The following is a 15575-nucleotide window of genomic DNA, read 5'->3' as shown; positions in this document are numbered from 1 at the left end:
AAATGGAACCTATTTTACTTTTCTCAACACCTAAAACCAACCCAAGTAATATTCAGAATTTCATTTAGATTTGAAGTTAAGGAAGCAACTGATTGCAGGTGATTTAACAGCTCTATCCACTCAATTATAAACGCGGATAAACTGACAACATGTTTTGCCTCAGTTTAAAAATATGAAGCCTGGAAACTTCTATCAAGTGCAATCTAGGTCCTTCTGAGTAAGTGTGCTAAAATGAGTGTTTTGTTCAGAATCACTTCTATTTGAGTTCTGGACAGAAAATGCGTGACAAAATGCATTACAAATAGGGATAATTTATTATATTTTTAAAAGAATTCATTAGAATATTTACAAAGCTCAAGTCAGAAAAATCAGCCCCTCTTTTTAAATATCTTTTTTTTATTTAAGACATTTTCTTTCTTATTCCTCTCTTGCTCCGTGATTTCTTTTTTCTGCCTTCAAACACAGGTTTGGCAGTCACCATGACTACATTTCCCAGGTCTTCATCCTCACCACTTGAGCTACTGCATCCTTTTTTCTCTTTATGGTCTGCTGTCTCTGTTGCAGACATGCTTTTCCTCCTTTTACTCTTGCCTAAATCCCTGTCTTTGGATTCCTCCACTGAGGAGTCACTAGAAGTTTCTGAAAGGTGCAAATTTCCAACAAAACCACCTCCATATAAAAATTCTTTTCTGGAATCAGAATGTTTTCTTCTCTTTCCAGTCTGTCCTTTTGTTGCTGCAGCTTGATTTGCACTGCCTGTGGTACCTTCCCCTTTCCTTTTCCCAGGCTGTTTAAATTCCATCCCCGTGACAGCAGTGGCCTCCTGAATTTCACTGTCTGCTTCCTTTTCCTTTCTCTTCAGACAAGTCACAGCTCTGAGCAGTCTCTGACTTTTAATAGCTTGTTTTTCATGCTGTTCTAGTCTGAAGAACGAATCAATTCGAAGCTGAGTCTATCAAAAATAAAACAGAAACGCAGTTGAATGTTTTTGTAATAGGAATTCAGTTGTTAGCTATATTATAAAGCATCTGAAACTAAAGCAGGACAAAAGAGTAATGAAACTAATATATATGCAAATAGATGTGAACAATAGGATTATCATTATAGTAATACCCATACTTTATAATAAATTAGGCAACAAGAACATTTACAGAAATTAATAATTAGCAAACTCCAATGAGATTTCATAAATGTTGCGCTGCTAGTGATTAGACATATGTTGCTACTGTCAACCCTAATATAGAGAATCTCTGTAGTGCTCTTAAGTATGTCCTTACAAACACATCCTTAGTTTCCAGCTGTTAAAGTAGAATGTTTACTAAGTACATGCTGTAAGTGCACTTTGCATTTGTGCCTCCAAGTGCAAGAACACACAGGCTTTTGATTCAAGTTCATTGCACCACATGCTGCTACAGTATAGACTGAAGAGTAGAACTAATAGTTGTCACACAGTGTGGGTTTGTGCTATTCAGCCACAGCTGGGCTTTTTGTATAGGCTAAGCCAATCCTCTACTTTTCCCCTAACATTGTCTAAGAGAGACAGACACTTCCAAAGGCTATTTCAGTCAACCTGAAAGTATATAACTATGGGGCTTTCACTCCACTCAGCGATACAGAGAACCTAGAACACCGGTTTCAACAATGCATCTATCTTGTGTACAGCAAAAGGAAAAAAGAATCTGAAACTGGGGATCAGTTTTACAACCCACTTTGACAGCTACCACAGTGGGCATCACTGTTCACTTTCAAGTGCTAATAAAAATGACCAAACATTTACTTGGAAATTAGAGTAATATTATTAATGGGCACTTGCTCAACAGTTCAGTCTGCACTCATCCTCAAAGGATGTGTACAGCATCAAATGGGCAGTTTCATTCCACCAAAATCTCAGGGGCACTTTATATATACTTCATAAAGTGTTTATAGAACACTGTCTTCTAGAGTTACTGAAGTTGCTTGAGGTACCTGTAGCTTGACTGTGTCCAGGAATAACAGCAGCCTGGACTTGAGGTAGGTGCTTGATAGGTAAGGAAACTTGAAACCAACATATGAAATTATGCAGAGACCCTCACAGAACACCCAAAACAAATAAATACATAAAAATATTAAAAACCAAAGCCCAACTTCTGATAAAGATATATTACTTCAAAGCCTTGCTGTTCTTTTTAAAATGCTTCTGTCACAATTTTCTAGTTACCCTTAAACTACAGGTAGATTTTCACCTGCTGCAAGTTCAGCTGCTTCATCACAGGCAAAAGGATTCCATCTATCTTTGTCCGAGTCCAGCCAAAGTGATCCTTGCAAAATGTGCAGAAAGTTAAGGAACTTAACAAAATGGCTACTACCGGTATTTTCTAAACAGATAAAATGAAAACTCCTGAAATAAACAATGTCTGGAAGAAAGCTGCTCTACTTCAAAGTTTTTTTCTAATATAAAATCAGACAAAAGACTCTGGGTTAAAACAATATATCACAACCATGCTGCTACATTTCCATTAGTTGCAGAACATTTTCTTTAATATCAATATTTCCCAAAGACTGTCTAAGTGAAGACAGAACTCATTTTGGCTAAATAGCATTGCCATAACACAAAATGCCTATAAATAAACCTTATTTTTACACTTGCACCTACTGTAAGTTTCATTTACTGTTTAAAACACTATTAGCTCTGCATTTATTGCCATCTACTTTTCAATAGTTTGCTATAGCTCAGACTGCAACTGAAGCAAAAAGTAGACATTATTGGAAGAAATGCAGGGAATAACTGGGGATAAAGTGCAGCCTGAAACACCAATTCTGTCTAGTCTTCAAGAGTTATTTGTGAAAAATAGCAAACATACAGAGGGAGTGTGCAAACAATCCCACTTCAAGAGGAGAAACAGGCACAGGACAGTTACAGAAATATAACAGTTACAGAAATATCACAACAAACTAGTCAGTTCAGCTACAAGATTCTCTTTGCATGCAAAGTGAGGCAGCACACTCTCAGGAGGGCAGAGCAGCCCTGACTGCCACACATGCATGGCTGCATTCACTTCTATTCCAGAGCTGGTAACATTTCAGAGGAGCACATGCAGATAGGGCTTGGGGCCCCTCACAACAAAGAGATATTAAGGACTTGACGCTCCATTACTGACTCCTTATGAATTTGGAGTACTTTTACCTAACAAGTAAAAGGATATTCTCTGATCTGCTCTATATCAGGCTTTCCCCACGTGAACGAACTCCTTGACTCATCCACCACAGGCTTCAGGTATGCTTCTGCCACTGCTGGATTTGGGAAACCCGAATAAAGCTGTAGCTCCCGCAGTTTCTTCTTGACTTTGGTGTCATGTGGATTAGGTCTCACTTTCTTATTCTTCTGAGCCTCATTCCACCACTCACTGAAAAAGAGAGAAAATTATTAATTTGCCTCATAAAATAAAATTTGAAATATTAAGAGCCACCATGCTAATTTCATGTCTCCCTACTTCAATAACTACAAGAGATGATGTAGAAAATGTCCAAATGGAAGATGGCCAAAGGGACAAAAAATCTTAAAAGTAGAAAAGACATAACATACACATTAAATGCAGCTATTGTAAGCCACAGTAGCAAACATCACCTGGATGTCCCATAAACTGCTAAACAGACGGGGCCTCAGCTTCAGCCTCACTTGCAGAGGATGTTCCACACACAATGATAATTTTTGGAGGTTTTTTGATATGCAAGGAAAAGAAAGGGAAAAAAACCAAGACCTCTAATGATCCTTGACAGTTGCCAGTACAGCTGCCTTGGCCCTCTTCAAATCTTGTTCTTGCCCACACCCTACCTGCCTGTATCCTTCCATGTCCTTCATTCCTCAGTCAAGTCCCCTCTCTCTTATGAGCAAGATACAGCAACCTCTCACCAACCCAGGGAGAATGAAGCTCTGCTCCACTATAGATCCAGCTCTCCAATAAACTTTGAGGCACAATTCTACAGCTGTTCTGCTGGCTTTACTTGTCTCACTGTGATTGCTGTATCAACTTGTTACCTTATCTACTTGTCATTCCAAATAGTGATAGAGCGGAGTCATGTTTTACAGCCTACTTAGTCCCACTAATGATGGTCATATACCTTGCTGCATGCTTAAGCATCAGAAAAGCATATTTACTAATAATTACAATACGTAGATACAAAAAAGCAAATCACAATGAAGCATACGCAAATTTTAAGAGAGGTTCCAAGCCGTGCCCAGGAAATTCATTTAAAATCTCCATTGCTGTTACAGAGCCAACATTTGGGATGCCCTCAGTGTAGTCACTTCCAAGCAAGTATGCCAAATTAATCAGCTTGCTTCTATCCAACCCTGAAAAACAAAATGTATGGATTCAGTATTTATTACCTTACAAAATAAAAATATTATCAGAAAGGCAAAAGCCAAAAGGAATGCAAAGGCATTAACTCCATAAAATTATATTTAATTCAACATCAGAAGTTATAAGTTATATTCTGGAGCAGAATCAATACACTCCTGCTAGCTCAAGCATAAGTAATTGTGCTAATTTGGCAAATATATCTTGCCAAAATGACAATGTTACAATGGACATCAGGAGGAATTTTTTCATGGAAATGGTTGTTAAATTTTAGAACGGACTGTGCAGTGAGGTGGTGGAGTCACCGTCCCTGGAAGTCTTCAAGAAACAAATGGATGTGGCACTCAGTGCCATGGTCTAGTTGACAAGGTGGTGATCAGACAAACATTGGACTCAATGATCTCAGAGGTCTTTTCTAACCTAAATAATTCTGTGATTCTGTAATTTCTAAATTCAGGGTTGCTAAAAGATGGTTTTGGGTTTTTTTTACATTTATTACATCCAGTTACTGTCCTGTTCTCATCTAATGCTGACTTGAATTGAGTAATGCCAGAATCAAATAAAAACATTCTGTTTGCATTCTAGTCCATAATACCAATGCCTCTGTTTCCCACAAGCGTTCCTCAATGAGGAGCCTTTTGCTCTGTGCTGGTACAGATACTAAGCAGACCAGAAGAGCCCATGAAACAGCCAGAAAGAAGGAAGAACTCGGCTGACCACTTCTATTTGATAGGCTGAAACATCTCAGGCAACCAGACTGATTTTTAGTGACCAGCTTCAAGAGTTTAGACTTGAAAGAAAAAAAAAATTAAAATTCCATGCAGAAAAGGAGGGACATGACTCTAAACACACAAAGCAAGGCAGACCATCATCATGCTAGTCACGATATCCATCAGCTATTCAGAAAGAAGAATTTCTGCAATGCCTGGGAAAGGAGAAGCACAAGACTGCAGAGGAATGTGACATAAAGACTGATGATGACTATTTTTTCCCAATAAATAAATAAATATTTGGCTTATCACATTAAAACCAATTAATAATCACAGACATGCTTTTACAGCAATCCCTTCCAATTAAGCTACAGTAGCACACTTAAGCAGGGAAAAATATTTTATGCAATTTGCTGGAAGAAACCAAAGCTATATCTTTCACCACATAAAAATGTTATGAAATTTTACTACTATTAATACTACTATGCTACTATTTCAAAGTCTATAGCCTCTCAAACTAAAAATGTCAAAACTGGTTGTAGAAGAGTTCTGCTCGAGCATAATAACAAATTTTAATTGGCTCATATTTTGCCTAATACTCTATGTGACACTGAAGCTTAGTAGTTCAACAAAATTGGCAACAATTTGATTAAACTAGCTTAAGATCAGTCAGATAGAAGAAAAAGATCTTTCAGTGTCAATTACATGATAAATGTTTTATACATATTCCAGATCCTCTTTTAATGCATTACATCTCACTGTGTCCAAAACTAACTTCCGTTTCCAGAAGACTAAAAATCTGATGACATCAGAATATAATTTTCCCACCACATCAGAAAAGTCAAGCTAACATTTACCCAGAAAGTGATATAATAGTTCACATCTCCAGCCTTAATGATCATTACACTAACTCAGTATATTAAATGCAGGTGGTCTTCAAATTCAGGGGGGTTATCTGGCAGTAAAACAGCAACCCAACCAAATGGCTTTAGAGACTCTCCAAAGAACAGACATTGAATAATATTCACAAAATTCTGTAGAAAATATAAAGATGACTTAGCTGCCTTATTAAAGACCTTGTTTAACAAATCAATGCCTGAGGCTTACCTAGCTCGTTCTGAAAATCAACATACTGATAATATTCTACGTATTTGTCCTGACTGAAGAAATTTTTATAAACATGTCGTGCACCAAACAACCAAACATCGCTGTCGTCAGTAATTGTCCCACAGGTCTGATCAGTAAGGTCCAATATGGCACACTGTGCCTCCGCCTCCGTTGGAGCTTCGATGTATGGAATGCCAAACAGACGGAGGAGCTCCTGGGGGATGGAAGGGAAACACACATTCATTTAAAGAGTTAATTTCTAATACATTTCTGCTTGACTCAGAACTGCTAGATTCACACTTGGGACTTATTTAATATTTGACAACAAGCCTTAAATTTCCAGTAAAAAGTGCCAAGCTCAGTTAAGTCAAGAGGGAATTCCCACTCAATTCCTCTCAGGCAGACAGTTCCATATAAGTCAAGCATCACTTGAGCACTCTTTCACCACACAGTTTGAGAACCTGCCATCTTAATTACACAAGCATACTTAAGTATTGTTTTGCACAGCAAGGAAAGAACTCCCTGCGTTACAATTATGTGGGCTCCATAAAAGAAAGATACAAGTTAACCACAAAAAGTAAAACTAAAAAATCAGATTTAAAAAAAAGATTTGGTCATCACTTAATCTAAGAAAGTAGTATGAAAGCATATGAGAAACATTCATATCAAGCAGGAAACGGTGGGAAGACTAATCATTCCTTGGATAGTGTTTTGATATGGCTCTATTTTGATGCATTTTTGCTTTTATGGGATACACAATACACAACCTCAGTGAAATATCCCACACACACTAGGTTTACAGGCTTGTGCTAGTTACACAGGTCTGGATCACATTCTTCACTCAGATGGCTTTTGAGGCTTGATAAAATAAGCCTCAAGACTTTAAATTTTTACTGTAATTAAGAATAAAAGCACAAGATCAAAACAACTATAATGGTGTGTCTATGATCACATGGCACATAATACTACAAAAGCAATCTACTGGCCCTTAAAAAAATTACCTGAATAAACAAGTATGTGCAAATATTTAACCAAGATTAAATATCATTTTAAAACTACCTAATCGGTCTCATTAAGAAGAAAAAAAGAACAACAAGCATTTACATATTTCTCAGAATGAATTTGTTAGCATAAGTCTATTGTATCACAGACACCATCACTAGTCTACTATGTTATCAGTTTGTTAACCCAAACACATTGTATCAAACCTTGAAACACTGACACAGAAGTAACAGGCTCATTCGGGCATTTCTGGTGAGATTCCTTCAAATTGGTTACTCAGAGCATAAACTATACAGACTCCTTGCAATTTTTTAACATTTTAATCCCTAGGGGAAATCACAGTTTACCTAACACACAGGCTGCATCAATTCTTTGCTGCTGAACATAGCTTCCTAATATTTTTTTGTTCATTTTGCATCTTTCACAAAAACAGGCCACAGTCAAACTGGCCCAACCTTTAAAAGTTGGAGCTTAAAAGATATACTGATTTATCCATAACTATATTATTATTTTATAATGTTATTACACTTATTTAAAATAATTGGAATTCAAGATCACCTCAACACTTTCAATATTTCAAATTAAGCAAACTGAAAAAACCAAACTCCTAAGAGGGAAAAAAGGTGACCTGTAACTAAGCAAAAATACTTACAGCTTTTGAGTAAAGGACTGGAGTGGAAGAAGGAAACAAATGAAATGCTACCTGGCTTTCCAAGAACATCTGTCCTGTTACAGAAGCGGCAACACGTTCCTGCTGCTGTTTTTGAGACTGAAGTGTATTCTGCTCAGCAGAAAGGTCCTTTTCTAGTTCTTCTAGTTCTTCCTGAAAATAGAAACCAAGATTTTTTTTTATTTCAACAATTCAGATATATTTAGCAAAGTAAAGCACAAAGTCTCCAATTACAATTATTCTAGTAGTATATGTTCCATTAATTCACACCAGGAAGTTGTTACAGCTTCTCTAATGGAACAAATTGTAAGACCAGAGATGATCTAGTCATCAATTTGCTAAAATCCTGAAGCTTTCTTTTGATTTTAGGGAGATTATGATTAACCACCCTTAAAGAAACATCAGTTGCCATACAATTAGATACCTGTGTGAGAAAGCAATGAAACAACAAGCAACTGTTCAACAGTTTTCCTTAACAACTATTTGGAGACAAAGCACTCCAGTACAAGCTCAAAACAAGAAACAACGAGTTACCAAACTGATGTCTTGCCACTCATCCTCTGCACCTTTACCATCAGCTTCTTTTTCAACATTCTGAGTGTTTCCCAACTGCATCTCATCAGACTCCTTCGGCAAGTCCGGCGTGAAAACATCAGGTCTGCCTGTCTCCACTTCTGGAAGTGTTGGTTCACCACCCACTCTTTCATCATATTTAGTAGGAAACTCAGCCTCATTACTGACCTCAGCATCCACTTCAACAAAGCTTCCTATCAAAGGAAAATAGAGATTTGTACACATTTTTAATTCGAGCGGTGACTTTTTTTTCTATATGCAGCAGATAAATATAAGGATTGTGCAATCACATCAACTAAGTGGTTGACTGGTTAGTACACCAGTGAGATTCAATGTACATAACATGCTTTCCTGACTCTCCATATTCTGTTCTCAGGATTCAATGATAAAATGTGACACCAAGGGGAAAAACACAGCTCAGATTTTCTTCCTGCCTCCTATATGTGCAGGAATGGATGCATTTTTAAGTATTTCTTACTAAGAAAAAAGGTTACCTTCAACTGACTATAAATATAATATTGTCCTATTTTCTTACCCTTTTACACAATCAAAAGCACATACCATCAGAATCACTGTCTTCAGACTGTGATATCCCTTCTCTTTCCTCCTCAGGATCTCTTCCTTCTGGAAAAAATCTGATATCCTCAGATACATTCTCCTCTGTTTGTGAAATTACTTCTTGTGTATTTTCAGAAATTTTCAAGTTTTCCTCATTTTTAGAAAGGCCTGTTGTTTCAGCATAAATCAAAGCATCCATACTAGTTTGCACAGGGGCACAGCTCGGCTTCTGCAAACACAAATTCATATTCTTATCTCCCAGAGACTTTAAATCCATTTTGGAACCGTTTTTTATTTTGTCTACGTCTTCTTTGTCTTTTCTAGTATTGTTAATGTAGGAATAATTTTCAACTCTGGATATACTGGTATCAGTTGGTGAAATAAGATTTCTGGAGCTATTTTCTTCCTTGTCTACATCTTCTGTGTCTTTTATAGTACTGTCAATGTAAGTTTCAGCTATGGATATACTGGTGTCCTTGGGTGCAATATGATTTTCTGAATAATTTTCCTCTTTGTTTATATCTTCTTTGCCTTTTCTAGTATTCTCAATAGCAGAACACTTTTTATCTCTGAGTATACCAGTGTCTTGGGGTGTAATATGACTTTTTTCCAACTCCTGATCCTTCTGTTTAAATTTAGCATCTTGCATAGTCACTTGGATTGATGAATGAAATGTAGCTGTAGGAATGTTTTCTCCCTCCTTAACTTCAAGAATCTGCTCTTCCTCATCTGAGCTACTAAGCAGAAAATCCTTCCTTTCTGGTCTTTCTGAAAGCACTCCATCAGTTGTAGCAGCAACAACTTCCTCCCCTTTATCATCTTCACTCAGAGCTTGCTGAATCGCCCGCAGCGTCCTTGGAGACACACTGCCTCCCTCTGACACAAATTGTCCTGCATCCAGCTCTTCTTCTGAGCTGCTTTCCACCATGGCTGCCTGGATAGCAAGCAAAGTTCGAGGAGAGGGGGGTGCTGCCACCACACTGTCATCTCCCTCTGTCTGCATCTTGTCAGATGCACACAGCTTCGCATTAGCAGGAGATTCATTGTTTTTATTTAATTTAGTCAATTCATGCCTCTTTGATGAGGGTCCTGCAGTAGTTTCCAAGTCTCTGCTCATAGCTTCTTTTGCTTGAATACCTGAAAGGGAGTTTTATGTGGAAAAATACTGCTTTATAATAACATTCCATTTTACATAATGAACATCATTATATAAAGATTATTAAACCACTTTTCTACAGGTTTATAGATCACAGTTAATGATGTATAACAACAATGCACATTTCATACAAAGTACTGGCCACATAATAAACAATACTCAGGTTTTTCTTAAAACTGACAGTTTTAAGTGTGCCAGAGTGCACACTCCCAACAACAGGTTTTACATAATTAAGTCCTGACATACCCTTTATCAGAATATAGTGAGAAGTCTCTTCAGAGACCACCCTCCTTGATTCCACTTCTTTCACAAAACCACCTTCATTTTCATATTGTGTTTGGATTTCACCCGAGTGCTGTTGATTCATTTCTTTTTGTACATTTTCTATGCACCGATTGAGGTTGCTTTTTTTAAGCAAACCCCTAAGCTGGTACTGGGAAAAGTCATTGGAGTCCTCAAAAAAAACAAAACAAAAAAAACAAAACAACACAAACAAGTCAATTGAAATAAAATACCCCTTTTAAGCAAGTCCATTTCCCACACTCTGGAATAGAGTGGGAATTCTTTCAAAAGTTCCTTTAAGCAGCAAACATTTGTCTTTCACTGGCTGCTGCACTCCCAAGCGACAGCAAAACTATCCTGGTAACATACAACAATTCTGAAAGGTACCAGTAGTTCTGAGTGCTAGAGAACATGACATCTCAATTCTGGCTATCAGAGCTCATCCCCATCTTAAAAAAAAAAAAAAAAAAAGCAATTAAGAGAATCCACATGTGGATCATTTTAAAATGATGGTTCTTAGTTTACATTTGGACATAAGCCAACATTTGATCTTATTTATACTGTACTTTCAAAACCTCTCTGTAGAAGTGACACTGTAGGATTCCCCATTTGTGTCTGAACAGCTTCAACACATCTGCCTAAGTTACAGAAGCCTTTTCCCAGCTGCCAGCTCCTCCAACAACCTCAGGGTTTGGAATCCAAGCTGTGTTCATTCTGCCTGGCTCATCCACACCAGTAGCCTGTTATGCAATTTTGGGCATAATACTGATGAGGCATGTAACACAGCATGATTTTTAACATTTTTGCCAAACTGAATTAGCTCTGCTAATTTTAATGGAAATCAAGAGATAAGACTGTTAAAAGTCATTATCTCATTGGATTTTTTTTCTCCTCAAGGTAACATCTCTAATTAAATAGTCCAGGGTGTAAAGCTTTCCAGATGTAGTACCCTTTCCTCAATTGTATTAGTAGCAATAGTTCCATTCTGATGCCTTGAAAGCTATTTTCAATATTACCTCTGGCATTGCTTCAAATAATGTTCTTCTTCGCTTTGTAAGTTCTTTAATATCAGTCAAGATCTCATGTTTTATTTCTGGAGGCAGCTTGTGGAAATCTTCTGATTCAATATCTATGGAATAAGGATTTTCACATAACTGTTCCTATAAAAATAGAAACCAACAATAGATATTTTATATTATGGCACAACAAAATGATAAAATATTTAGAGCATTATTCCAAACAAAAAACACAATTCTAAACAAGATACTTTGTTACTACTTCCTATATGGCAAAGAAAACAAGAAAAAAAGAGTAATCACTATGTAACAAAAAAAAAGGTAAGTACCCCACTGATGTACACTACACAGAGAAACTTGGTTTTACTCTTTTTACAAAAAGATACTTAGCATAAATCACAAAAGCAGTTCATATAGCCTCAGCAATTCTGATTCTTTTCCTTCCAAAGAGGTTCTCCTTCTGCATGAGAACTACTTCAAAGATAAATAGTCTTTCCAAGAGTTCTTTTTTGTTGTTGTTTTTTTCCTACTGATGAAAGCAAATTAAATTTTATTATTTATTATGTCTTCTTCTTAGGTCATGTATTTCTCTCATCCTCTTCCTATCAGATCAGCACATCAGAAACAAATACAGAATTTATCTGTGAAAACACAAGTGCTTCAACTTCAGTTCTCATTTGGAGAAGCATAGAAATTTTGTTAAATATGCTGTCATTTATGGGCACACACATGCACAAATGCATGCATTTCACCTGCATTGTTACAAAAACCAATGTCTTCTCCATGTGTTCAGAGGAAGTAGTAAAAAGAAAAAGAAAGGATATCACAAGAATTTTCTGTTCTGCTGTATTCTAGCGGAGAAATCACATTTATATTTCCTCATTAATAGGCATTCTTAGAGCACTAAAAATTACCTTGTTTGCTTATGAGTAATGCTATAATAAGACCTATATCCCTAAACAGTTGAATTTTGTTAGCTTTTGGTTTGTCTTTTAAGCATACCATATGAATGAGAGAACTGTTCACAGTACCAAGGCAACTAGGTTGCACTTACTTGCAACATCTGTCTTTGGCTAATTCTCATTTGCCATTCCTTTTCTTCCTCCTCCTCTGAGCTAAAAATCACAAAGAGAAAACAAAAGGTGTAGATAGATATCTACCCAGGAAAAAAGAGTTTCTATTTTAAGCAAAAAGACATCAATCATGGTCAAGCATGGTCAAGCACAAAAAACTGTACCATCAAACACACACGTATATAGATATACATATATCTATATATACACAAACACACGCATAAATATATACACAGGTCATAAAGATCTGAACAGAAAGTAAGAAGGCAAACTTATGTCAGTTAGAACTAGATGCAGACAACTGCTGCTGTTTAGATCATGGCACAATTCTTACTTGGTCAGCACTTGAAATATATAAAAGTACAGATGTGCAAAGAGTAACCTCTAGGGCAGCCTCACATTCTCACTTAGTGTTATTTAAGAAGATGCCACAGGTGTGACAAGTACAGACAAAGCCTGCCTCTGCTGAACATGTCAACACAAAACAGAATCAAGCTGCCACACCCAAGCTTGAACAATCAGTCCCATTTGGTTGTATGGACATGACCATAGAGACTGAGGCAGAACTTTCATCCATATACATGCATCCAGGGTATAAATTTAATCTATGGGCTGAAACCTTATTTTGTGACTTTCCCAAAAATAACTAGGAAGCTTCTGTATCCAAAAATAAACTGAAATAAAATACAAATTAAGAAATACAATTTATATATATATTACAGTGTCTCATAGGTCAAAGGCCTTTCATCAGCATCAAAAAATGTCGTTTATACTTTTACTCAAGTTTATTAAAAGCCATTTAAGCTATTTTTCTTAATTCTACCTACCTATTCTTCTCTTCATTCTCTAAAGCAGGCAATACATACATATCATCAACTCCTTCTCTTCGAACTTGTGTAATACTGGGCAAAGCTTCATTTCTTAGAGAAAAAAAAAAAACAACACAGCAATTAACAGGTTCAAAAAGACTCACTGTCACTTATAAATAAGGGGAAAATAATTATTTTTCTTGCCTTTTGCCTGTAAGAGCAGTTTTGACAACATGTCTCTTCAGAAGTGTTTTCAAGAGCTTCTCTGTAGTTTTCCTGGAATCATTGATGGCAACTTCCCTTCTTTGTCTTCGCTTAGCCTATGAAAATAAGATTAACACCAACAAGATTTTGCTGGATGCTGAAGATGTACATTTGGTGAATTTCTGTTACAATTCTGTTTGCTGAGCCTATGAGCTACTCCTAACTCATCCTACACCGAGAGGGGACAGAGCCTTCAGAGCCTCTAAATCTACATCCATTTCCTCTGTGGGACTCAGGAACAGCTTTCAGCTTCGGAATACAAATGCCTGCAGAGCTGCATTCAGGTCTATTCTGGAGCACAAGCCAGGGTCATGACATCATCCACTTCCCTGCAACTTGGCTCTCATGCAAATCAAACCTGCCTAGATTGGAGAAGAGCTGCTGCATGCTCCAAGAGCTAACCCAGGCTGGGACTGCAAAGGACACCTGCAGAGCAGTGGAATTCAATCCTCCATCCCCACACCTCAGAAGCATAAGCAGAACAGGAAGGAAATCAAAAAGGGCTGCTTACTATCAGCAGACATACAGCCTCTTTGAGATTGCAATAACTCACAAAGGTACTTACCAAGGTTTGTCTCTTCAGAAGAGGTGCCTCTCCATCAAAAACAAAGACAGGTCGAATCCGGAAAAACAGTAACTTGCAGAGTCGATGAAACAGAGTGAGCAGGTGAGCATTCCGTACAGAAACACCACCTCTGGCTCCCTTTATTGCTTGGTTCAACCAAATACTGATATCTTAAAGAATCGTTGAGAGGAAAAAAATGTGCTCTTTTACACATGTACCACATTGGGAGTTCCTACAAAGTGCACGGATTTGACTGAGTGGCTTTTGCCCATGGCTCCAAGCTTGTCTTGTCAAAACCAAGAATATCTAAATAGCCATGAATCTGTAAGAAGAAATCACTGCCCCATTGCCCTGCACAAAAAGCAGAGTGGAAGCAAAAGCACAGTAAATACCTCCGCAGTTATTTTTACAGGTAACTTCTTACTTAACAGGTAACTTCCTTCCACATCTTTTCAGCATTTAACCAAGTATACAGGACAGGCAAGCTGATGCATAAGTATAAAACTTCTTCATCTTGCAATCCTACTGAGAGCAGTACACTTATTTATAAAGTGAAAAATTCTATAGTCCAACACTTGTATGAGAAGCCTATTAAAAAAAGTAATTTTTTTAAGATGAAAATAAAAGAGCTTAGTATTTCACGTATTATAAAGCAAAACATCCACTTACCAAACTGTAGGCAATTTAAGTGTAATAATAATAATATTAATAACAAAATAATCACTTATAAATAAGGGAAATGGTTAAAACGATCTCCCTTGCAACTTCGCTTCTCCGGCTTTACTTTTAAAGGATACCAACAGCAAGAATTTTCCCTTCCAGCGTTTCTGGGTTTATGGGTCTCCCGGTGCATTCAAGCAGCTTCCAAAGTCCTTGAACTCCCATTGTCCTTCCTTAGCTGCTTTGAGAGAAAAATCTGCGAGGCACAAAAGAAGGAATAACCCAAGGATTATGCGGCCCGCGACTGCTTTAATAATTTAAACAGAAATAACGAGGCGGTCGCTCGGGTCGGGATAGACAGGGACAGGGGCCGGCGGGGGTCGCGATGCCGGACCTGCGGCGGGGAGCGGATCCTTGCGCAGGGCCGCGGCAGGGCCCCGGCAGGGCCCCGGCGATCAGGCCGCAGCACGGGCGGCCCCGCCCCCTCCGAGCGCGGCCCCGCCCGGCGCAGCCCCGCGGGCCGCCGGGAGTCGCCGCGCGCGGGGCGGAGCCGGCGCAGGGCCCCGCCCGGGAGCGGCCGCCCGCAGCCCGCCCCGCACACCGGGGCCGGGCCGCTCCCGTCGCGGCTTCCCCGACTGCGGTTCCTGAGGCCGGTAGGCAGCCGAGGAGCCTAGTACCGAACAGCAGAGAATAACAGAATCAGTTATGTCGGAAAAGATCTCCGAGATCATCGAGTCCAACCTGTGACCGAACGTCCCTTTGTCAACTAGGCCATAATCTAAGTGCCACGTCC

At 38.2% G+C, this 15575-nt stretch overlaps 1 protein-coding gene across 2 annotated transcripts; it reads right to left on the bottom strand.

Moving 5' to 3' along the window:
• Window positions 1–293: 293 nt before the first annotated feature.
• On the bottom strand, window positions 294–15267 carry ERCC5 (ERCC excision repair 5, endonuclease). 2 transcript variants are annotated; one of them, XM_040091441.2, is made up of 16 exons: window positions 15177–15267; window positions 14920–15038; window positions 14123–14292; window positions 13498–13613; window positions 13312–13404; window positions 12466–12526; window positions 11412–11555; window positions 10360–10567; window positions 8961–10094; window positions 8361–8593; window positions 7860–7979; window positions 6155–6368; window positions 4186–4330; window positions 3183–3383; window positions 2223–2307; window positions 294–952 (listed from the first exon to the last, which is right to left on the bottom strand). In XM_040091441.2, exons 2-16 carry the CDS (start codon window positions 15005–15007, stop codon window positions 401–403), a joined length of 3564 nt encoding a protein of 1187 aa, XP_039947375.1. In that variant the 5' UTR covers window positions 15008–15038; window positions 15177–15267; the 3' UTR covers window positions 294–400. The 2 variants fall into 2 exon arrangements, with proteins under 2 accessions (XP_039947375.1, XP_039947382.1); XM_040091448.2 differs by lacking the exon at window positions 15177–15267 and having other exon boundaries at window positions 14920–15125.
• Window positions 15268–15575: the final 308 nt, after the last annotated feature.

Source organism: Hirundo rustica, chromosome 2 (genome assembly GCF_015227805.2).
Source record: "Hirundo rustica isolate bHirRus1 chromosome 2, bHirRus1.pri.v3, whole genome shotgun sequence".
NCBI classification, from domain to species: Eukaryota; Metazoa; Chordata; class Aves; order Passeriformes; family Hirundinidae; genus Hirundo; species Hirundo rustica.
The sequence above is the reverse complement of the archived record's forward strand: the minus strand, read 5'-3'. Positions and strand labels throughout refer to the sequence as shown.